Here is a 26,243-nt window from a genome sequence, read left to right as displayed (position 1 = left end):
GTTTGATGCTCAAAATCCTCTGGCAGAGGACCCCTAAGCTCCCTGTTTCCAGTAATTAAAACAAAACCTACACCTTTGTCTGGAACAAACAGAGATCCTCCCTGGATTCCTTCAGGACAATAGGATGCAGTAAACCTCGAGAGGATGCACACTATTTTTTCCCTGATCATTTTACATTGTGAACACAAATCCATGATGAAATCAGCAGGAGGAGAGCTAGTTACTGTTAGCTGTTGGCAGCTTTCAGATATATTATGATGCATTCAAGCTATATTCAGTAAAAATGAGTGTTGGGCAAAGGTAAATTATATTACAATCACAGTGTGTTCAAATGCAGTTTTTGGTGAAAAACCAGAATAATTATATTTGTTTGAAGGACAAATTTGTTGATTTTAAAGCAATTTAAAACGGATATTTTGTTACCTTGGAACAAAATGGGCATTAAATAACAGCAAAAACAAAATTAACAAGAGAAAAAAACAACAAAAAACAATGGTATCAGCTATTGGCCAAATTGTTTGTTTTTTGTAAATACTGGTATCAAAACAAAATCTCTCAGAATAGGTAAATCCCTTGCAGGAACTTTACCTGTAAAGCCCATGAGAGCTCCCTCTCTGGCCTGTTGCCGCAGCCCCTCCACATCTTTGTAGTCGATGTAAACCAGGTCGATGGCCTGCAGCCCAAACGCTTTGGTGGTCACGACCACCTTCTGCCTCGCGTAAAGCAGCTCCCGGGCATCTTTAGTCCGTGTGGCACCTGAGAACAAAATATGGGAGTTAGTACACATCATGTAGGTCACGTGCCAGTTAAGGACACTTGTGCATAAGCAAGAAAATAAGATAAGCGATAAATGAAAGAGTCAGAGGGAAAAAAAAATCAGGAAAGCAATTACACTGATATGTGGCATGTCAATTTATTTTTCTTCCGTTGTAAGAGAGAGTTTCATATCAAGGGTAAAACTGGGGTTTGAACCTTCCCTAGCGGCAGACTAGGTTCTTTGCTTTTTTTTTTAACTTAACAGTCCAGTTCATGTCAATTGTGGGGAAACCTAGTTGCAATAACGTTAAATATTGCAATCATGATACTACTTGTGATTATTAAATAGATATTACAGTGAATTCAGTGTTTCTGCCATGTCATCTCTTCTGTTTGCAAAATGTAGCCAGACTGCTGTGTTTAATAGTCACCGGTTCCTCTCTGGCATTTGCAGTTAGTCTGCACTCATCTTGTCACACTTTTATCCATCAATCAGAGTAGTGAGTCAGCAGTATAGCCAAACTTTGCTAGCGTGTGTACAGATTCTGCAATCAGATTCTGCATAATGGTGAGGGCTCTGTCTGATTGGCTAGAGAGTTAACAGCATGGTGCAAATCAGACAAAATGCACACTTGGACACACTGTACGTTAGCACATTGTTACTGTATTCAAGTGCATCAGTGTTTCACTGTCTTTCTCGCACAAGTTGACATTGTAATGACGAGTCAAAAAAAACTTAACAGGATTAACAGGTAACAAAACTGTACACACAGCCAGGTGTTAAACTTACTACAAACAAACTTCAGAAAATATATTATGATTTAAACAGTCTCCTTTTTGACTCGTGGTAAGTGATCAAAGGCTACATGTAATCCCTCACTCTGGGGCGTCCTGATATTGAAAATAATGGACTTGGCACAGGAAATGCATCTTCGTCTTCATCTCATTCATTTTTGTGTACATATTTCACACATAACACATACAAGAATCTATTCTTTATTTCAATTTAAAAAAAAACCCCAAACACTATATTTGTATGAATTCATTCAAAACAGGAAAAAGGGTCTGTCAATACAATGTTTTATTCCACGAATTCAGAAAAAAAGAAGAGGGAGAATGGCACATTTGTGGCCAACAACAAGTGAGAAAGAAAGCAGAAGGTGTAATAGCTACCTATGCTGGCACAGAAGTCATCAGAGCCGAACACCACGCCGTCATGGTGGAGTCCGGCCTTGGGAGCAAGTCGACGGATTTCCTCACACACCGCCTGGAGAGAATATATATTGGTATGATACAGGCTGACTAAAGTGACACAGGTGTAAAGAGGGAGGGAAATGTTGGATGTGTTGGCTCAGATGCTGCTGAGTAAATCTTATTATACTCCGACTGTTGTTCAAATAATCAGGATTTCTGAGTTTCCTTGGCAGACAAAAAAACATTCAACATACATCATCGCATTAAATTCTCTCTAACAATCAACATAAAATCGTAACTTCTTTTCCATACAGACAGATATTAATGTACAGGCCCGCAAAATACGCCCCCTACAGGCACATTCTGCACATACATAAATGTAAACTAACACAGCCAGGAGTACCAGGGTTCCTGCAGCTTAAGGCATGTTCAATTTCAGACTTTTTTAATGCCACTTGGAATGACATTTAAGACAAAAAAATGCATAGCTTAAGGTTAGGAACAATTTTGTCAAAATGTTATTTCAACATAAAACAAGTTATTTTGGGTTTTTTTTTTCCTACAAGGCAGTGATGAGGGTAGAACAAATCTGGCTAATACGCGGTGATTGTTGGCCAATTTGTGTTTCTCACTCTGGATCTATTCGCATTTTGTGGTGATAGACAAATATTTTGCACAAAAACCTGGGAGCTCCGTAGGCTCGATGATTGTCAGTTTTGTATACCTTAAAAACAGTATACGGCTTCAACCCAAGAACCTTGTAAGTATGACCTTGTACCAGTTAAGCCATGCCATTACATTTGGGTTAAATAGTTTTTGTTGTACTTCTCCATGTTCTCCAGGGATTGTCCAGCATTGACAGCTATCTAAAACATTCAATCCTCTGCTCTGAACATCCCAGCAGGAAACAAAAATGCGTTGTTGGTTCTTCTATCCTGATGTGGTGTTGACATTATTGGAAAAAGGCATTTGGGAAATTATCATTTTATTTAAAATAGATGTCACCAATTACTGAGACCCTACAATGCAGTGTCAGAAGAAAAAAAAAGATTAATAAAATTCAATTTCCCATGTCTGAGCATTTTTAAGACTTTGTAAATTGACTTAAGGTATTTTAATACCCACCAAGGCCTTATTTTAAGATTAATAAATTAAAATCTTTACTGGACTTTTAAGGATATGCAGGAGCCCTGAGTACTGGTGATGACTCCATTCTTTTTAAATTAATGTTTCTGTTTAAGTTGGGGCTGACGCACTAAACTTTTTAAACCTGTAAAGTACAGAAAGCATTGAATGCTTCGTTGTTTTTATCCTCGTTTACTTATTCAACAACCATGTATTTCCTGATGCAAATGTTATTTGTGCTTGCTACAGACTGTTTCATTGAGGCAAAGTTTTTTTTGCATTAAGACAAAATTATTTACCAATGCATAGAAAAAGAAAAGTTAATGCATTTCATTACATCTTTTTTTCAAAAATTATTTTGATTTTGCAGAAATTTTAAAGAGAGCTGTCGCAATATGAGTCAGGTATCTGTGCTCAATAATGCCAAATAACAAGCCCCACTGCTACGACAAGACTACTGGCCATTATTATCATTGAATGAGGGGATAAAAAAATAAGTCTGGAATGTGATTGTCTGTGTCGAAGAGCGTGAAACAATAAGAATGTGTCTCCTGGCTTTTGTTGGCCTCCAAATTAATTTCACCACTAGCTGTGCCACAGTGATTTTTTTTTGTGTTTTGTTTCCGTGCTTGTAACCTGGGGTTCAGTCTGGGCAAAAGATACAGGGTGTTCTCAAGAAAGCACACAGAGGCACCCCCCGCCATCAAAACACACACAAGTACACACTAACAACCACAAACACAGTCGCAGAATTAGAGTGGAGAACCAAAAGACAAATCAAAAGAAGGAAGGACAGCTTGTTTCTCCCCAAATGCCCAAAACCATGCCCTTTTTCCCCATGTAGCTGAAGGTCGCGCTGTACTGTAACAGGAAGTGCTTTGATGCTTGCCAAAATATCATTAAGAACTTTTCCACTATGATGATATTAAAACAGTTCTAATTAAAAAATGTCAGCGTGTCTGGAGAGGGATAGAGAGAGACGCACACAGACAGACAGAGAAAGGGAATAAAAAAAATAAAAAAAGGCTCATTTTGAGAGACTGTCCGAAAGCTTTGAAAGCCTTTCATTTTGGACACGTGGAGTGCTCCCGCTCGCTGGCACAGTCTTTAATCTAAAGTGAACAATGGACAAACAGCAAAAAATGTCTTACGCAGGCAGTTTTGGGGGGTTTTGTTTGTAATTTACCTTAAAATTGAGCAGGCCCACAGCGGTTTCCACAAAGGTGACCAGGCGAATGGGTTCTGTCAGTGCCCGTCCTTTCAAGTTCTCCTGAAATCTGTCAACAAACTAAGCACACGGGGACAATCGCATGCACGACTCATTAACAACACCCACTGTTTGTGTAAATAGAAAGCAATAAATCTGCAAAAACAATCACAGTAAATTAATTTGCTCTCACTGCTTTGTACAGTCAGTCGTCACATTCATTTGTGTTTTGTTGAAGCACAAATATCCGCAAAAAATGCCGACGATCAGCTTGAATCCATTTCTGATTTTGTGTTTATTTTGCACAGATCTTAAAGGAGAAATTACATTCTGGCAGGCTGTATTTCTGCTAAAGATCCTGCTTTTCTGTGTGGCTAAATTCCTCCCTCGGTAGACTTATCAATGAATTATTAGTTATACAAATAGGAAAAATTGGAAACTCATATTGAGCTACTATGTCAAAGTGAATTTAATACAAATGTTCAGCAGTAAGAATACATAAACGATATGACACATCTTTTAAAAATCCACTGTGGGGTGAGAGACAGAGGGGAGAAAAAAAAAAAAAGAAATCTTAATGCGCTAAAACTCACTTTTGATATGAATCTTGACACCTTTATTACCTGCACTGTTCCCATTCCAGTCCTTAGAAACACATCTACGTGGGGTTCAAATGGCGGAGAGAGCGAGCACGGGAGAGCAGCAACAAAAGCGGGTGAAATGAAATATTTTACATTATCACCAGGGTTCCCCCCTCCGTCTGAAGTTCCTCTGCTCTACCTTCTTTCACAAACTACACCATGTGCTCCCCGAGAGAGTACGCACACATGTAAATGTGCACGTGCACATGCATACACACAAAGAAGACACAAAACACCCGAAAAAGGGGAGAAGAAACAAGATTTGGGATGTCTTTGAGTGTGTTTTACTCCTACATTATTCTGTTTTGCGTCTCCCCCCCTCCATGGCAGGGAACAGGGAGACTGGAGCAACAATCAGAGTGTGATGTGACACTTTGCTGAGGCCTTTATTCTGCACGACTCCTGCTAATATGCAAGCTCACCTAAGTAGGGCTTTAAAACCAAGTTTAAGTCTTTGAAGACCAAAGCATTTCAATTTTTTCCAACAGACCAGTTCACAGCTAGCCCTGGACTGCCAGTGGGGTAGCCCAAATTCCAAAATCTATCATCTGGAAACACACAAAAGCCCCCTCCGTCAGATATTTCCTTTCAAAGCCAGTCAAAAAAAAGAGGAAAAAAAAAGAAAAGGAGCAAAAGCTCAGAGTAGAAATGTCTAACTCCATGCCCCCCCCTTCCTCCTTTTTCCTCGCTCCCTCTTTGACACACCAGGAAAAAGACAGATATAAATAACCTCAGGTACAGCACTGCTATTTTTCTAAATGAAGAGCAAAACAACCCCCGTGCTCGCACTCACCACTCTTGTTCGGGAAAAACTGAAAGAGTGGGCCTCCATTGAAGGATTTTCAAAAAATAGGGGCAATTTTAATCATCTCTCCATTCAATCTCAGTTGGATAAATCATATCTGAGAGATTTGCATAAATACAAACCATCAAAGACTTTTCATCTTCAAAGAGGTTTTCAAGACCCAATAGGCTTTGTACTGTAATCATCTGAGGTCACAACCCTGTGGGAGCAAGGCTGCTATGGCAACATAAAAACTAACGCTGGGGGCTTAGCATAATATCCCCCCTCCTTTGCAAACACAGGAAGGGGGTGGAGGTGGGGTGGGGGGTGTCCGAGAGGGGAGTGTGAAAAGAGGGTGTAGATAAACCTATTTCTGTGACAGAGGAGATAGATATTGTGGGGAAACCTAGCTGATATTACACACAGAGATTACCACCGCGACACCGTGCCATGCAAACCCCTCGAACAAGGCCGCGGCGAGCCTGTTTGGATTCGGCTGAAGGAAAACAAATGACAGCTCAATGCCGCAGCGCTCGCTAAAGAGCCTCCTTGCCTCTCTGATTACATGTTTCTGTCCTTCTGCTGTATTCTCCTCTTCAGCTTTTATACACTTTGAGGGCCTGATTTACGCCGCATAAGAGGCACTATAGTGCTCGTTCATTGTTCCTCCGCCGCATACAGCAACTATTAGCTGTCAATGGCTCTCAAAACTAGGACCCTTTAAGATGTTATTCACCACTGAATTGGGGGGAAAAAAAGTAAAAGGAAAGAAAAAAGAAGAAATAACACCTCTTCTTGCCATTCAAAGCCACGCTACAAACAAGCCCTCTGACAATTTCGCCACCCAATCATGAAAAGAGAAGGAGGGAGAGACGGAGCAAGAGAAAGGAGGCTATAGTGGGACAAGTTTCAATTAATTTTCTTCAAAAGGGGGCCAGATTAAATGTTTCCGGCCTGCTGAAGTGTTCATTTCACAGAGGGGAAGCGGAGAAAGGGATGAGGGGAGGGGACAGGAGGAGGAGTAGAGGAGGAGGAGCGGGACAGGGTGCGATTCTTTCGGTCCCAGTGCACACCAAATAGTGTGGCGGGCGAAGAATGCACACGGCTCCGAATCTGTGTGAGAATTGTCCTCAGACAAAGGGAGGGAGTTACGCCTGTTATAGCCCAATAAGGCCTGTCAGTCACACAAGGGCCGGGGGAGAGGAGGAAGGCAGAGCTAAAGATTTCCACACAAAGGGAAACAAGCAAGTCCATCTTTTAGCGACAAATCAGTCTGGAGGTTCCTGTGCTAATATCAATAAAAAAAAGGGGAGAAAAATAAACAAGTGAGGGATTTACTGCGCTGCATAATAAGAGTGGAGAAAATCAGACACATGCTTGCCACACATGCACACAGAAAAGCATGTGCGAAGAAGACACGGACAAAGTTTGAGGATTAGATGCGTGAATGAATCGAGGTCCAATCCGAGCTGCAGACTTTCAGGAGCACACATGCACCTGCTGATGCGGAAACACCGCGACAAACACACTGTAAATCCAATGTGCAAACAGATTTACAGTGCACACTCTCAGGGTTTGTTGCACCAGAGAAAAAAACAAAAAAACATAAGCAGGCAATTATTTAATCATTTTATAGCTCTCAACGGGCTGTGGTTTTTAGCATAATAATAACAACAGTGGATGGTTTAAAAAAAGGAAATTAATGCAGAATAAAATTGACTTAAATGAGGAAAAGTAGCAAAGGGGGAAACGGCTGAGGGAGAGAATTAAGGGAACACCTGTCAGCAATTATACTTGGAAGAAAGAAAGGGCAGCAGGAAGTAGATGTGTTCTAATTAAAACCACTAGTTAAAAACTTCCTGCTCCTGCCCCAACACCGTGGACGAGTTTATGTACGTGTGTGTGTGTGTGGGGGGGATTATAACCAAGGCTCCCACACATTTTTACAAATTAATTTTCAAAACTTGTCTATAACTTTTCTATACATTTAACCCCATTTCCAAACTTGCTCCTGATACAATCATAGATGTATTTGAATCACCAGGTATAATCTTAAATCTCAGTGTGGAATTCCTAAATAACCTATTACAAGAAAAAGCTTTTTTGGCATGTTTCTCTTGATATGTTGGCACATCTCTTTCTCTCAAAACGGGGCGCAACCTTGGCGATGACGTGGTGCCGGTCTGGTCTATCTGTATCAACTGATACTTGTGACAGCACTACATTTTAAATTAGTAATACAAGTTACATATTTCATGTAACGTTACACCGGTTTGGGGATTTTTTTATTACATTCAGCCACTTTAAAATGCTGAGGTTAACTGCCAGCCCTTATGAAAGTGTGTGCAAAGAGAGAGAAAAAGAAAAACAAACAAGCCGTGACAGATTTTCGGCAAAAAGTACTTCAATCCAGCACCTCTGAACTGTATTCAGACACAAGCGGTGAAGGAGGCAGACAGTAACCTGGTTCCTCCTGGTAAGTGAACCATATGGAGCTGATCAGAAAGGCCCGCATTAATGATGTCACTGTCTCCTGACCTTTCGGGACCTGACATCCGTACAGCGCCCCTTTATAGAAAGCCAGAGGGATGGCCAAGCCCAGACAAACACCTCCTAACTAGGACACAGGCCCAGTTAGTATGGACAAGTTGCGATTTTTAAGAAGAAAATATGTGGGCAATATTTTCGTTGTTATATCAGTTATTTTCATTATAGATAGCCATTCTAAGAGTGCAAAAACTTGGAATATTTGACGTCAAATTTGGTCTATCAGGTTTTGATACATCTATGAAGACTTTTAGTCAAAGAGGTGACAGGATATGTACTGTTAAGTAGGGTAACTTAAATTGCAGTTGCAGTTTTTTTGACTTTGTACTCCAAGATATCAGTTTGTGATCTTTGTCATAACCACTGACAAAATAGAATTTTGGAATTTAATATTCAAGAATATTGATAGGTGTGCATGAATAACAAACAGAACACATTTGTGGCATATTTTCTGTTAATTTTACCTGCCTAGCAGAGTGCTTTAAGTTTGATTAAATTTATTCTTAGCCACAACATGACTCTGTTCAAGGCAGCTTCCAGTAAGTTCAGCAGTGGCAGAAGGCACCGTCGTGTTGTTACAGAAAGCTATCGGGCTTCTGAAGCTAATCCGAAGAAATGTCATCCGTTTCTTGAGCAGCGGCCAAGAAAAACACCCTGCCTGTCCCTGAGTCCCTGCCACAGGGATCGATTCCCACTTTTACTGGGAAATGGAAAAGTTTGTTATGATTGCTTTGAAGATTCCCGTGGTTTCCTCTTACTTCATGAGTTTGTGCAAGAGCACCGCTGTGTTTTTTAAAAGATACCCAGAGGTGAAAGAGAGAGAAAAGTCATGGGTATTTTTCAGTTTTTGCATGTATTGCAACTGTTTGTTTTATTTTGAGGTTTTTTTAGGATGCAGTTACACATGGTTTTAAAAAAATCTCTTTCCTATTACTCTATTCAGCTTTCTTTGACAAACTGAAACTACAAGAACACTTTTTTGGGTAAATATTTGGAACTTACCCACTGCACCTCCTGCGCGTCTTCCACTTTGGGCAGCATGATGGCAGGAGGGAGAACCTCTGCCTGCAGGATGACCTGCAGGTCAGCCTCAGCTAAGCCACTGGACACCGAGTTCACCCTCACACACTTCTCTGTCCGGCCCAGGTCCAGTTCTACTAACATCCTGGGTATGGTCTCCCTGGCATCTGTCTGCAGCACAGGAACAGAAAACACAGAGAGAAACTAGGATTATTTCATGTGATGCACTTAGAATGCACTTCTGTATCACTAATTATGAGGTTTTAAGGTTCGAAAACAGAACATTTTATAAGCTAGCATAGTTAATGTGAGAGATGATGCACAAGAATATACAGAAATATCTACATGAAAGGTTGGAAACTGGTGATTTGTTCTCGCTTCAATCAACAATTACAAAAAATGCGTGGATGCACATCAGTTACACTCAGGAAATTGGACTTTTATTGCATTTTTAAACTGTTTTCCTCCAGTACTTTTTTCGTCTATGAGGAAATGTGGCTGCGTAAATTATATTGACCATTAAGCATGATCAAACAATGCATTGCAGACGCAGATAATGTGTGATCATTGTGGGCGATGTGACAAAGCATATACCAATCTGGAATGAATAATATCTGGATACAACATATATATATATAAAAACACACAAAAAATAACAGTACACCTGCACTATCCCTTAACTGCAGTTTATCTCTCCACAGTATGCCACAAACCAACAAAACAGACGCTGCGCACTCAAACTTTTCTCTCTCTCAATGCAGGCATTGTATGAGCTGAGCAGGAAGAGAGATGAGGAGGACGGAAAAAAAATCAAAGAGAAGCCATACAGTCCTAGCTTCTATCAGTAACACAGTAGCACACGCCGCTATATTCAAACCAGATGCCGGGCTACGGGTGCAGAGAGAGAGAGGGACGGAACGGGGAGAGAGGTCCGACTAGTGAGAGGAGAGAGGCTCTCTGGGAGAAATGTGGTCCGAGTTAAGCAGCATGAGGAAACGGTAGCTTAGGAGTTGTCAGGTCAGATCAGAGGCTGGAGCCATTGAGTGCTTGTGTGTGTGTATGTTGTGGAGATGTTCAGATTTGGATTTTTTTTCCTCCCCGTTTTCACTTATACCACTAAATGATTTTCTCAAAAGAAAACTAGAATCACCACCTAGCTGTTGTATGCCTCTGTGAACCTGTCAAGTTGTGGTTACAGTTTACATCTGTCCAGAGTCATATGTAGCCATGACAGCTGATAATGCTCCAAACATGGATGTCAATGCAAAGCAGCTAACATATTAACATATTCATTCCTAGGTTATGGCCAAAAACATGTTTTATGAAGTCACAGTGATCTTGATCTTTGAACGTCATATCCGAAGCAGTTCATCCTTGAGTCCAAATGACCTTGACCTTTGACCACCAACATCTAATCAGTTAATTTTTTAGGTTCAAGTGGATGTTTGTAATAGATTACACTAAATTCCCTCAAACAACTTCTTGAGATATTACGAGAATGGGACACACAAGGTCAAAAGGACCTCGATGTTTGACCACAAAAATTCAGTTCATTGCTGAGTCCAAGTGGACGTTTGTGCCAAATTTGAAGAAATTCCCTCAAGACTTCCTCCTGCATCCACGAGTATGAAAAATATATAAGGTTACAGACCTTGACCTATGACCACCAAAATGAAATCAGTTTATCATGAGGTCCAAAAGTACATTTGTGCCATATTTTGAGAAACTGAAAGAGATATTGTGTTTACAAAAATGGGATGGACAGAAAAAAACACCACAGCGAGTGCCAGTGCAGAGCAATAAAAATACTCTGATACAGATTACTGGATGTCCCAGTAGGGTTTGAAAGATGCTTATTCATAAAATTAAATATGGGCCATTAAAATATGGCACTGAAAACTGCAAGTGGTGGCAAATGTGGCACACCATGTAATGAAAAAGCTTTGAATTTACCATTAAAAAAACCCCATCTGAGTAGCATATCTAAACAGGCTGATCATTAGTAGAACGATTACCGACAAATCACAGTGTGCATGAAAGAGAAACTGTAGACAGATATAACATGGAGAGCCCATACATCACAATCTCTTGTAAAAACTAAAGTGGACTAAAGTCAACCCAGGTTCAGTTGTATGAGAGCTTATGGGGACCCCTCAAGGGTCACAGGACAGCTTCTGAGACAAAACAGCCCTCGCTCTGATCTCCTGGAATGCAGAACTGTACTTGATATTACGAACACCCCTCCAGTATCAATAAAATATGGTATCAAAGTACATATCAAAGATTTGCTCGGATTTAATAGGGGTCACAAGCAGGCTCGGACTGCTGCGTGTCGTCTTTGTCTGCCTTTTGCCTCATTGAATGAGACAAGAGGGATTGTCACACCATATGATGAGAGCGCTGTGATCTTTGACTAAGTTTTGCTGTAACCTCTTTGTTACTCTCTCTTACAAGCCAAGATAGACCCGTAACTGTACCGTGGTAACTTAAAACGGATGGGGCGATTTACGCAGCCATAATTCACTCTTCATAAACCTGCTACTTGGTGGATTAAATTCTGTCTGTCCCTGCCCAACTTCATGGTGACTGGAGAAAATTGATCTGTGAGAACCGCTGGCTGTCTCATAATGCCAGGAGTCACATTGATCCCTGACCAAACTAAATAAATAGCGATCCAGAGATGATCAAAAAGCATGGTTTATAACATTCGCAGATCAAATAGACTGGCGAGGACTGAGACTCCCGCTTTAACCTCAGCCTGATATACTAGCAGCCTGCATGTATAAAATTCTTTTAATGTAACCAGAGACCGCTCATTGCAAGGATTGTCTCCTGCACTTTTCTCCTTCTGCGACGGTATTTCTGAAACCATGACGCCAGGAATGGCTAAGGAGAAGGCCAGGTCACTGTGAACTATGCTTTCTTTTATCCCGCTTTTTCTGAAAAGTAAGAGAGATATTATTCCACCAGACACCTTGACCCCTATGGGCTCCGCTACTCCGAGCTTGAATAAAGCCCTTTGAAAAGCAGATATTTTACATTAATGGACAGCCATCCAACAAGTTGCTTCAAAGCTCCCTCCCCAATCACCTGGTGTCCCATGGAGAGCTCGCCCGACGTCAGCTCCATCTCCTCTTTGATTCCCTCCATCATCCTCATCATTAGAAGCTGACACACAGGCAGGCAGGCAGGCGAGCGCTTGGCCGGGCAGGCAGGGCCGTTGAATGCATAGATGCGCGCGAGAAGCTTTTCAAGTGCGGAGAGGCTGACCTTCCAAAGAGCGAGGTCAGCTCCTTAACACACAGCCTGAGCCTTGACGCTCAGGATCCTACAGAGTGCTGTGTATACGTGACACAGCATGGCTACTGCCTTGTAGACACCACATCAGACTAGAGCGTCCAAACTGATGTGTGTACAGTCCACAGCGGGGCGGCCTTCCTCTCCAGCATCAGATCATGGATGACCAGCGCTGCCTGCATGCAGCTTGAAACAAGCAACGTCAAACATGGACAGATTCTTGGTGTGGATTCACGCTCCCCGTCCGTTTATCCAGTCTGAATTAGATCTCAGGGCAATGATTATTACTGTATACTGGAAAAATAAAAATTTCTGCATGACCATGGGCAGATTATTAAACAATGAGCCCCTGGGCACAGACATGTAGAAGGCCCCCCCACCTCTCCTACACAGGAGCAAGACACACAGAAGTTATGTTTGTTTAGCCTGTTGTTGTTTTGCATCTCCTTGTAGTTGTTTTGTGTCTCTTGTAGTGATTTGAATTTTCGTTGTGGTTACCTTTTGTCTCTGTGTAGTCATTTATGTCTCTTTTCTTTTAATTGTTTTTTACGACGTCTATTGCATGTCTGGCTGTCCTGGAAGAGGGATCCCTCCTCAGTCGCTCTTCCTGAGGTTTCTATAATTTTTTTCCCCATTATAGGTGTTTTTTGGGGGGGGGGGTTCTTTAGTTGATGTGAGGGTCTAAGTACAGAGGGATGTCATATGCTGTAAAGTGTGATTTGTGATAATGGGCTTTATAAATAAAAGTGACTTGACTCTTTATGGTTTGGATCCATATTGTCATTTTGCGTGCCTTTGTGGTTATTTTGATGCTTTTTGTAGTTTTTGTGTGTCTTTTTGAAGTTACTTTTGTATCTCTTTGTAGGCATTAAGTATCTATCATTTTGTCTCTCTTTTAATTTGAGTCTCTCTAGTTGATTTTTGTCTCTGTCTCGTCATTTTGAGTCTCTATTTAGTTGTTCGCATCTCTTAGTGGTCATTTTTATCCTTTCTGTGATTTCTTTTTCATCTCTTTGTAGTTGTTTACATCTTATTGTGATTGTGTTATGTCCCTTTATGGTTGTTTTTTTTTGCATCTATCTAGTCTTTGTGAGTCTCTTTGCAGCAGTTTTGCATCTCTTTACAGTTATTTTTTTGACTCTTTGTAGTCATATTAAGTCTCTATGGGTGAGGTAAAGGCCAGGGGGGGCCCTGAAACTTTAAGCCCCTGGGCCTGTGCCTGATGGGCTTGTTCAGTAATCCATCCATGTGCATGACATGAAACGTGTATTTGAAAAGACATAAGCAGGGTAGAATCTATTTTTCTAGAAAACAAAAATTGTGGGTATCAATAGCATGTAAAAAAGTAAACTACCTTGAAGACTAATGGCATAAATTAGGCTCTTTTACAACATTAACAAGTCAGTGGCACCATCCAAAGATGTCTGCATTCTCAAAAACAACTTGTAATGTATATAGATCGCACCTGTCATCACTGACATAGTGTCTTCAAACAGTGGAGTGCTATGTCTTTTGTTCTGAGAGTGTATATATGGTTTCGTGTAAGAGTGGGAAATCATGAGTCACAATGAGTACACTTGTTTTTCTTTTCTTTTTTTTGAGAGCTGGCGTTTTGCATCCTGCTGTGCAACTCGCGATGCCATTTAAAATGAGCTGTAGACTATCGCAGGTGAAGGCTGCCTGCCTGAAGTGTGACTGTGTACGCATTTGTTCGTCTGTCTTTGTCAGCACGTGTGTGTGTGTCCGCATGTGTGTGTGTGTTAGCAGGCTTCAAGTCATCGTGGATGGGTTTTGACAAGTGGCACGCTGCACTCCAGAAAGCTGGAGTGAGATGACTGACTAATTCAGGCTACACTGATAACTGAGACATAGCAGAAGGAGATTCAGGCCTTCACTCTTGTCAGTTGGAGGCACACTGTGTTATCCGTTATCCTGTCAGGGCAGACAACAAGACATAACTAGCAGGATAGAGGAGGAGGAATTTGTAAATCACGAAACCTGCTTGTCATTGTTGGTCAAAACTGACAGCCTGAGGTGGAGGAACAGCTAGTTGTTACACACTATTTATTCACTTTAATTAGCCATGAAAGGATCTCATTACAGCTCTTTGGTTACAGTTCATTACAAGTTGCATTGCAGTGTTTTGTGGAAATTAATTCCCAAGGCTATGTTTCCATTTTGTTGGAAAAACTGACGGTTAGGCTACTCATTGGGTATCTTTACATTTATTATCTATTCTCTGCATAATTACAATTATTTGCAGTTTTGTTCATTAGCGGTTATGCATCACTGTGTGTTTATGATTTATGTCTGATTTGCAACTCCCAGTACAGCTGTCTGCATCAATAAAGTCTGCCCAATTTACTGTTGGCTCAGACTATTCGCTAACTCTCAGATAATCTGCATATGTATGCAGAATCTGTAGGCAACAGGACAAGATATTAGCAACGGCAGGTACACACCGTCAGGAGAAGCAAGCCATGCAAGTGTTTGGATTTCAAGACTGTGACTATTATCATCTAATTTTGCTTTATTACTGAGCGTTAAAGTATTTACGAACTGGAGTGGATCCTTAAAATCATGATCAGAACAAAGGCATAAATAATTCCATAGTATCTTAATTACTCATAATATACAGTGACTAAAAATGGCTACCATATTTATAGTTTCGGCAACAAAAAACACCTAATGTCTGGTTGCAAGCCTGGCAGCCAATGTCAGAGTTCCTACAGCTTAGAGCAAGTAGAATTTATGACTTTTTAACACGATTTTAATACCACTAATAATAAAATTATGGATCAATTTTACAATAATCAAAATCAGAAGTAAAAAAAAAAAAAAAAAGTTACTAAAAAAAAAGTTAAAAATTCAGTTACTTAGAGTTAGGGACAATTTTGCCCCAATGTGTTTCGCACTCTGCATCTGGGATTCCACTGCCTGGATTCCCACTGTATTAAATACTTAATTTTTGTTGATTTTGCATTTCCCCATGTTGTTCATTTAAGACATTTTAATATCGATTAAGGCCTAGTTTAAATTAATGAAATCAATAAATTTTAAGACGTTTTAAGGATCCTAGGAAACCCTGAAAGTTAGCAGTGAGCCCTGTATATTGTTTCTATTAGTCTGATCAGGAGACAAACATTGTCAAATGGTTTCAAACAGCTTGCTGGAGTTTGATTACTTTAACATGTCCTTTCATTAAGACAGAACATTAAAATTAAGTACATTTTTTGCATAATAAAGTTATAGGTATAGCATTGCTTTTTCCCCCTCCCTCGTGCATCAACATCTGCTGCGTTCCTTTCCTCCTCCTCCCATTCTTTCATGTTTTCCTCTCCTTGTCACCTTCTCCATCATCACTCCACCTACTGGGGTTACTCTCCGTGAGTTGCGTTGCGCAGCCCACGTAGCACAGAGCGGTGCGAGCCGCGGCTCTGCCAGTGAAAACACAAGAGTGTAACAGGATAATGAGAGAGGGAGAGAGGGCCTCTCTGTTCTCTATGTCTCAGCATTTTCCGATCCCTCGCTCGGCCTCAATCCTCGCCCTTAACCAACGGTATCTGGATCAGCAGTGTTTCGAAAGATACCCAAAAGACCTGAGAGAGCTCAAATGTAATCTCAGACTTATATTGATATCTAAAAAGACGCAGGTGAGAAAAAATGTTCACACCTTTAAATCCCCTTTTCTATGAGCTTCAACAATAGGCAAGCCCTCTCCACTCCTGAGCAACGAATGCTAATCACAGCGCTGTCATCACTCTCTAATGCACCCTGACCTCTCGTTCGCCTATCAGACCCTCCCCAAGGACTCCAATCGATACCCGACACATGACACTCAACACACACACACATACACCGTGACAGACAGTGAGGTTTGGATTTGAAGGTCTTTCTGATCTGGCCGGGACGGGGTCTATTTTCTGGCTGAGCGGCTCACATCCCGTTTGTGAGTCTTGGCAGCCTGACTGGGAGTTTCTCTCCAGTCTCCTGGGTCTTCTGAGGTGTTGAGCGCACAAGTACACAAACACGCGCACACAAGAACATGTATATATACATGGATGTAAATACACGCACACACACACACACACACACACACACACACACATACACACACAGACACACACTAAATACAAATGTTCAGTATTCATAATTCAACTGGCTAACATTATTTCCCAGGAGCTCTTTCTGTCAAGAGTTTAGTCATTTGAATCCACTTAAATGGAGAGCAGATCTTCCAGTGTCCTCTGGAATAACACAGTGAGCATTGAACTGAGGTCATGGATCAGTTGACAGTTGGCTGCATAATTTATGTTAAGTTGAAAATCTCTGGTGTCAGACGCAGTTCATGCATAGACCGCAGCTCATATATTGACTGCACTACAACCAGAAAAAGTTAATAGACCGTAATAATGTCATCCACTCCACAATGTGCCACCTATTCTTCCCTCAGCTGCTATCACTGCACAAAGGTCGGTCTGCGGACCAGAAGCAAAGAGTGATACCAAGGAGACGAAAACAGAGAATACAATAAGGAAAAGAGATTTTTTCAGTTCACCTGACATAAAGTTAAACAGTCAGGGTTAACAATTTTATGCATTAACCACTACCAATTAATTAGCTAACCATAAGTTCCTCAGCTGCTCCTTAAAACTACAAGCAAAGCAAAGCAAAGTCAGAAACAGAGAAAGCCTATAAGACCCCTTTTCCACCACAAAAAGCAGATGTATACAAGTATTTTAAACACCGGAAAAGCCACTACAAATAGGTGATAGACTGCTTTCTCATTGCTAGTAGACTAGACATGTGTACACGGCTCTGTGGCAGTTACGATACGAAAGTATGCCTTTCTCTCTCTCTGTGTGTGTGTGTTTTCCTGGTGTGTCACATTTGACATTACAGAAAGACCAGAAAACAGGTTGTAAAATACAGAAAGCAGACCAGAAAAGGTCTACAGGAAACTATGATCTCTGCTTTTGAATGTAACCGTTTTTAATGATGTTCGGTCTGTTGTTGTTTACTCTTTGCGTTTTTTCTGTGCTCTCGACATCATTGAAAATGAGGGCTTGCCCTCAATGATTCCTCAAGATCTAAATAAAAGATGAATGTATGTAATTTGCCTGCATTTGCTTATGTGTGACTGTGTGCTTAAACTACAGGGGGTAAATGACACCTATGCTGTATAACAGACCTACAGTTAATGCTGAAGTTTCTACATTTTTATTCTTAGTTGAGATTGTAACAGGGTGGGGTTAAATGACCAATTGCATAGGATGTAGATACTCTTGTTGTATTGGTGTTCACATTGGAAGCACATGGTGTTCTATGGTCTTATTAATCTTGCACTGCCAAACCTATCTCCACAGTGCAGTGTCAATGCTAGAGAAAGGTCTGAAAGAAACCATGATCCTTTTGCAATAAGGGGGGAAAAAAAATGCTTCTTTTTGTTTCTCTAAACCAATCATCATTGTCCTGGGCGGCACTTAGCACAGTAGGCAGTGACGGTGCCTTTGTAAAACGATAGCACACACATAAAGGAGAAGGATGCGGATTGAAATAGCTAACCAGTGGCATGCTTATACCCACAGTCTACATCTTGTGAGTCAGACTACGCTCTTATTGGACCCTTTTATGTACGACATAAGAGATAATTGGTAATTAATACTCATTAGCACTTTCGGGAGATTCCATGTCATGCAGTAGACTGCATTTATAAGCCCTAAAAATAATGCTTAAAATGGCATCTGCAATCTTTACAATCTCTAATATTTTCTCTGAGATTCCTGTTATTTTGGTTTCAAACATCATCAACAATCGAACAACTAACATCCCAAAAACTGCATGAATTAAACATGGCGAATCATGTATGCATGGTGGGTGTAATCAGATCCATGTACTCATAAAACTGCAAAATCCAGGAGTGACGGGTTTCTGGCTTCCACATGGGCCCAACAACAGCTACTGAGGGGGTTTATCTGTGTTAGATATTTTAAACACATTCAAATGGACAAATACTGACCTGAAACACTAATAAATGGTCGGTGCTTCTTCAGGACACAGTCCTCTGTCACACTTGACTGATATACAGTGAGCTGCAGACTGTGCATGTGCGCATGTGCATTTGTGTGTGAATGTCTGCCCGCATGTGTCTACATGTGCACACTCCCCTGTGTGTGTATGTTTGTGTTCTGCATGCCTTGTGTACCAGTGCGCATTTGCAGGCGCGTGCTGGTGCGCGAGAGGTGCTCCCCGCCGTGTCGGCCGCGCCACCATGCCATCTGGAGAGGAAATCGAGTGTGAAGTACAGTATAGTTTGGGACCAAGCTCCGTGGCAGCGGCTCAGCAGTTAGTTCATTAGTTCCAAACTTCCAGGGATTAGGAGAGAATCTCTACGGCAGGGAGGCAGGGGGGAGTCAGGGAGGAAGTAGGGACCCATGTGGGGAAAAGAGAGGGAGAGGGAGAAGCACCAGGAGGAATAGTGGACCATAGGGCACAGAGAGACTGAGAGAGAACATGAGAGAGAGAGATAAACAATCTTAACCCTGAGGACCCTGGCGAAGGGAGAGAGGGACAATGAAAGAACAAGACAGCGAGGGAGAGAGGAGGAGAGAGGACAGGTGTAGCCGTCAGTTCCGCTCCGGGGTTTCAACCTGCCCTCCCTCTTCCTCCACCCCACTGATCATACAGATATGATGATATGTGTAAGAGTGTTAGAGCAGTCAGCCTTGTCTTCCCTCCCCGCTCTCCTCCTCCTGCTCTCCCCTCTGGGTCTGTGGTGACAGTTAGCAAGCTCTGGGTGGCTCCTACCCTTTACTCCTTTTCTCATCTCCCTGCCTCTTAAGCAGCCAGCATTACTGCCAAGACGGAGCGCAGACATTTTTTGGAGTCAAAGCGGCAGGCAATTAAAGCGGGCACTCCCGGATTTCAATTTTCAAGGGGAGGGGGTGGACTGACCTTCACGGCGTACCTTTTTGTCATGAATATCCTTCCCTGTTTTAAGGTGAAGGTGACAGATAATGAAAAGAATACATTAATGAACACATAATGGGAGGGTGGTTGTGGGCAGTAGCCCCGTTTAAAAGCCTGTCCGTGTGTACCTGCTAACTAACCTCACATTTCACTTAACCCATTGTTGCCTTTACCAAAACAGTGGTTCAGGGTGGCATTTATCAAGCTCAATATCTGCTTTGCTCCCATTTTTTTTTCTCACAAGAAAAAAAAAAACAAAACAGACATGTATCACAGAACCACTGTTGATGCCTGGCATCTTCTGGCAAACACATGGTGCCGACTGCGCGGTTGTCATGGCAAATAAAATCGTAGCAATAGTATACACTGTTGAAACTGTCAGTGCAGACACACTCACAATGTTAAAGCGAAAAAAAAATCCTTTATTTATGATTCAGCTGATCACAGAACTGATTTTTATTTGACATACTACATGTCAGCTAGAGGAAATATTGGTGACAAGACATTATGCAGGATGTTAAGAAACACAAATCACTGCTAGGGACTCTTAATTTTGCAATTTTACATATTTTCCAAATTCAGCTGAGTATTTAATAGGGCTGGGTATCATTTACAATAAATTGCGATACTGGTACCCTTTGAGAGACACCAACAGAGTGTCTGAACAATGATTCCTAAAACCCACAAATGAGTTAGCATTTCAGCACTTCTGGTTCCCTTGTATCGAAGTCTATGTTTTTTTTTAATGTTTTTTCTGGTAAGATACCTGAAATAAGGTCTGTGGTTAACACAAACTTATGAGAGGAGACGAGGGAACCAGGGTGACGCTGACTTCCACGTTGGCTAACAGAAAAATGTCATCCCTTGGGCACTCTATACCAATAGAGTAATTAATTCAATACAAATATTGTGAATGGAGTGGTATGCACAGCCATACTTTCAAACATTTTGGTGGCATCTTTGCATGCTGAACTGCTCACACTCTTAAACACAGCACTCAGCCTCAACCTGACTGCACAGGTTAGCAGCTGCTGCAGGAGTGTGAGCTCTGCGGCAGTGACAGTTGTGAGCGTCCACCTGAAAACATACAGTAACCAGACCAACTGTTAACATCACACGGCTAACGTCACGTAAGGGTTACTGATGGATCGAACAACAACGTTGAGCGATTTCAGAGTTAGTGTAAGTTTGCTAGAACGGTTTAACAGCTTGGTGTTTGATGTTAGCTGCTGCTGCGGTTAGCTCGTGCTAACCCGACTTTGCGAACTGATCGTTCACAGAGCAGCTGCAGAGATGGCAGCAACAGAAAATTTGCTGAACCAGTCAGAATGGTTCAGGATCAAACCGCCGGCACAAACATGACTGAATGCATATATCATTTGACAGGAGAAGTTCGATACTACTTGGTACTTGGGTATTTACCTTAGAAAGGTACCGAGTACCAATACCAAGCTTTAGTATTAACTGATACAAGAATAAGTAAATGTTCAACAATATGTGCATCTGATCTGCATAATGTGCCGCCATTTAGACCATTTAGACCTAATCCTCCTATCAAAAGTAACATGAGCCAGATATCAAAAATTGGAGGTGCAACCATCCCAAATAAACAATTTCAGAGATCTATGCCACGAGTGCTTGAAGATATTTTAAAGAATGGCAGGCATGGGAGTGCAGCATAAGGTGTAGATGTGGTGCTTCTAATGCATTAAGAGGGCCTGCAAATCCTTAGTAAATACCTCTCTGTGTAAGTAACAAAGTAGACAGATAAAGAAAATATTTTTTTGAAAATAGGATCTTTGAAAACCAAGTGTAAAAAAAAAACAACTATTATGCCAAATTGATATAAAAACATGAAAATTAACATCCAAAATAACTGTCACAGTAATTTCTGCCATCCTACATAAAAAGAAACACACACACACACACACACACACACACACACACACACACACACACAAACACAAACACACACAAACACACACACACATACACACCAGATGCACTGTTCATTCAACAGGAAAAAAAATATCATCTTAAGGGAAGGTATAACTACACAACAACCCCCATGGATTTCCAATTGCCACAGTGGAGAAAGAAGCTGAGAGTGTGGGAAGTGAAGAAAGGGTGCCAGTAGGAAAGGTGCCTTATGCTATTGAGTAAATAACTAATTTTTTTATTACACAGTATGACCTAGCGAGCACATAATAGGTAACAGGATTTCCGCACACTGTGTCAGACTTTTGTCAAAGCTAACGTGGACTTACGGTGTCAAAAAACGGCTGAAATCGGATGCCATGCTTTGTGCTGCGTAGTGCTGATGTAGCTGGATCAGAGGAGGAGAAAGTGATGGGATTATAAGGTAGGGAACTATTGAGGTATAAGACTATTTTCCAGAATTTATTGTTGATATTGTTGGGAGTGCTACTAGCAGAAGATGGAGAGGTAAGCCTGCTGAGGGACATGATTCTGGATTTTAAGGAAATGGACCTGCCTTATAGCTAGTCATTTTCCCTTAAAGTCGAAGCTTGCATCTTTTGAAGAGGGGTTGTATGGGGTACTTATCCATGGTCAGTGTATTACATACAGTAGATGTCAGTCAGCATGCTCGCAGCAGGTAGGTGTATTAAAGCTAAGCAATGTTGCTATGAATAAGGGTCAGCAATAAAATGTGTTTCAGCCACAAAAAACCCCAAAACAAACCAGTTTAAGTGCACACTACACTGAGAGTTGTACCCCTTTTCCACCAAAATTTGCGTGTGTACGTGTTTTTTTTTTAAACACGGGTAAACCCGCTAAAATGAATCTACACACTGCTTTCCCATTACCAGTAGACTAGAGCTGTGCACACAGCTCTGCAGCAAGCAAATATGCCTTTCTGTGTCATAGGTGTCATGTTGACATCACGGATAGACCAGAACACAGGTCAGAAAGTAAACAGTAGTAATATACTGCATATCTCTTACTTATTCAGTCTCTTTTCAAACCCGGTGCAGACTAATTTTGATTGATGTTTGAGTGGTGCTTGGACAAAGACAGCTGTATAAAGTGGTGGCCTGTCATTGCAACTCGCAGGGTAAAGGGCTAAAATTAGCACATTCAGTCATGTGCTGTAAGCCGGAGGTGATAAATACGCTTGACTACTGCAGAGTCACTGACACTCGTGTGAATGCTGATTATAACTTTTCCCATTACGTTACAGATGTTAACAGTGTTAGTGGGTACTTTGTGCAGTGAAAAAGAAGCTTTAGTTAGTTAGTCTTATTGTGTGACTTTGATGATCTAAGCTAACCTTTTAAATGCCAAAGTCACACAATAAAACAAACTAACTAACCGATCGAGGCAGTGCTAGACCAGCATCTCCCACGTTCAGAAATTTTAAATCCCTATTTTTCTCAGAGGAGTATGGCCTTAAAAATAGCTATATAACAGCCTAATTTATACATCAGAAATCACTCTCTGGCAGCAAGATGAAGCAGTGAAACCATTCTACACATGGCGTATACTTAAACTGAGATAGATTTACTTACGTGGGACTTTTTTGGGTTGGCTAAAATACATTTTGTTGCAGCAGTAGATTGCTTAGCTCCTGTGTCTGACTGCCTGCTTCTCCAAACTGGGGGTGTTTCAACTGACATCTACTGTATGTAATAGAGTGACTATGGATAAGTACCTCGTACAACCACTTTGAAAAATCGGAACTATCCCTTTTATTTTTAACAGTACATACTATGTCTAAATATCATCCTCTACAGGTAAAACCGATTAACTAATTGCTAAGAGAGAAAACGCCTTTGCAGGAAACATTTGTGAATTTTGAATATGATGCTATTTAATAATTACTCTCCTTTTCAATCTGAAGACAAAGTTGTAAATTATGTTTTATGTGAAATGAGTGGGTTGGTGAGAGAAATAAGCTGGTTGGAGCAGGATACTTTTGTTGAGATAAGATAGAGACATGGACCTGTCACATGCTGACAGGCTGACATCCAGCATCTGAACCCTCCTCAAGCCTGAATGACTGCTTCAGCACTGCATTCCTCTCCACATTTCTCCTCCAACACATAATAAAGACAAACGCTCTGACATCCACCGACTCCATCGCAGGGTCACAGTTTTAGCCTGTCAGTCACACACAGGCCATCATCTTATTGTCTTTGTCTACTACAGGAACAGCCTCCAGCCATATCAATCATCTTTATTATCATGACTTAAAAACCTTTGTTAGTTAACTTTTTACCCGGGCCCCTTCTTTATCCCGCTCTCCAATCACAATTTCATGGGCAGTTCAGCAGGGCCAATGGGGAGGTCGTGTGGGCGGGGGGAGAATGCTTTTAACCTGCTGCATCTGGTGCTTTCCCGCTGCTCACCCAGTGGGACGTGGTCACCTTGTTTTAAAGGACTCTGATAGGGGGGCACCACTGCCTTTATACCATCATAATAGGGTGAAATGTGCTTGTTTTAAACATCTCACTTAGGTAGTTTTCCTTTCAGTGATTAAGACCGAGCACCTGTCTGAAGGAGGGACACGGAATTAAAAATCAGGATCACAAAGCTATTCGCACGAAGCCGCATTTCATTTATACCTCTGTGTGTTTATGTACCTTTTTGCTGAGGGCTACACCATCCTCGCAGTCCAAGACGGCACAGTCGACATCCAGCGAGGCTAGTTTCCTCAATTTTCGCTCATCATTGCCAGGGCAGTAGAGAACCGCCCTGCGGGGTACGTAGCGCAGCGAGGAGCCTGCAGAGTGATGGTGATAACGCCATGCTTCGGCATACAACTGCCAGGCTGCGGGCTGGAGCCAAGTACTCTCCCTGTCAACACAGATATAAACATACATAAGCACACAGTGGCACTCAGACATATACATGACTTTGTGTACGTTCCATAAATATACACAACACCCAGCCAGTATGCACAAATACACGTCTGTGTTGCATACATAACACATGAGAACACACAGCATCAATACAGGGCTAAGGGCAATGAATAATTAAAGGTTGTTGCTGCATTCATCTTCATAATATCTACAGTGTTTAAATTGTTTGTGAGGATCCGGAAGGAGGAGGATTTCTTGCAGACCAGAGCGAAAGTCTGGAAACGTTTCATTTTGGGAGTTCTGTTTGCCCTTCAGCTCTCCATTGAAGTGGATGAGAGACGCTGACCTGTGCTTTGGCGCCCTTTGTTGAGAACAAACTCACCCAAACACTGAGCCACTCATATGCTAATGCTGCCACACTGCTGAATATCTAGGCAGGGCAGGAAGTGAATGAGTAGGGGCGGCAGTGATGGCTGGAGCTGAGTCATGGAAAAATTAAAGTTTGGGGAACAAGGAGTAGGTTTGTTATTGTAGTTAATGTTTTAAAAGGCCAAATTCGGTGCCTTCATTAGCACTATAGGTGCCTTCATTAGCACTATCTAAGACGTCACACAGCGACTGCATAGATAGAATGAGAATAAACAAATCACAAACATCAATCACAAAATGTTGCACTACACAGTGTATTGAACATGAATAAAGTGACAGTAGTAGCAATGAAATTATTTAGCACTGGCTTCAGAACTTTTGATTTTCAGATTTTCAGAGATATTCTAATTTTTAGTTTTAAAAAGTTAAATAAGCTATGCACAACATTCAGTCACACATAAAAATAAATTTAAATGTTCAAGGGTAAGTACAGCACAGCAATGTACATGCAGTTGCAAAATAGGGACAAAGAGAAGACAGGAAACTTGTATTGTTTACCTATATTGTTGTTGTTTACAACACCTCTATGAATTATGCCTCACAGTATCTGTTCTCTCTTGATAGCACGTATACTTTTTCATAATGGAGGCTAAAATGTTATTCAGCATCTTTGCACTTCAGAGGATGCTTTTTATATGTTAAGAAAAACATGAAACAAACTGTCTTTGGTAGCTTTGTCATTTTTAGAAGCTTTTTTCTTTAAAAAAACAGCACTGACTGAGCGACAGCGGCTAAATGAAGGTGAAAAGGTGCATCGGGTTATTCATGCTTTCCAGCCCAACAAAGTGACAATAAAAATTAACTCGGGTTGCCGCACAATGAAAAACCAGCTTGACCAGTTGTCGACATGCTTATCATCACACCTCCCACCTCTACACACAAATGCATCGAGGGTTCGCACACCAAGTCACAAACACATACAGTGATTTTGGCTTGTGCCCCCCCACCCCTTCCCATCCATACACACCCACACGTGTACACACCAATAATCTCAATCGTTGCACACACGTCTTAATTATTTGTTCCGTCAATCTGGCCTCTGAAACAACTGGCCGTAATGAATACCTAAATGTTTGGGATCAGATATATCTAATTACAGCTACGAAACCGCTTCTCCCACCACTAACTCTCACTGGGTATCAGAAACCCTTCGAGGGATCATATTTGTAATTAGTGTCCCTCTTTGCCTGAGCAAGGAAGGGGGGGGGGGTCCTTCTGTTGAAAAAGGGGTCTTTTGCTCTCTAAAAAGGAGCAAAAGTCACTTCAATAGCCACTTAATCCTGTCAACTACGCTTCCGCATGCCCTCCAGTCCCAATCAGTCCCCATCTCACTGAGATGTTGCGGTTGAAGCAGGTAGTTAAAAGCAATTCAAGTTGCTTGCCGCATTTTAGTGCTTCCAGGTACGTAGACCTTTAAGGACTGGGAACACAAAAGGCTTAGGGCAAAAACA

The 26,243-nt window shown here is 41.4% G+C and overlaps 1 protein-coding gene across 2 annotated transcripts in view; it reads right to left on the bottom strand.

The window, feature by feature from the left end:
- The window catches only part of clybl (citrate lyase beta like), a 150,871-nt gene that overhangs the window by 12,431 nt on the left and 112,197 nt on the right, over window positions 1-26,243 (bottom strand). For both annotated transcript variants that reach the window (XM_088083478.1, XM_088083480.1), the window contains 5 exons: window positions 24,145-24,358; window positions 9,257-9,445; window positions 4,262-4,363; window positions 1,930-2,023; window positions 589-756 (listed from right to left, as the gene is read on the bottom strand). In XM_088083478.1, the coding sequence (XP_087939604.1) occupies window positions 589-756; window positions 1,930-2,023; window positions 4,262-4,363; window positions 9,257-9,445; window positions 24,145-24,358 (767 nt within the window). The remainder of the gene's footprint in view (window positions 1-588; window positions 757-1,929; window positions 2,024-4,261; window positions 4,364-9,256; window positions 9,446-24,144; window positions 24,359-26,243) is intronic.

This window comes from Plectropomus leopardus, chromosome 10 (genome assembly GCF_026936395.1).
Source record: "Plectropomus leopardus strain MGB_pleo_1.0 chromosome 10, ASM2693639v1, whole genome shotgun sequence".
Lineage (NCBI taxonomy): Eukaryota > Metazoa > Chordata > Actinopteri > Perciformes > Serranidae > Plectropomus > Plectropomus leopardus.
Note: the sequence above shows the minus strand (reverse complement) of the source record. Positions and strands in the feature narration are given on the sequence as shown.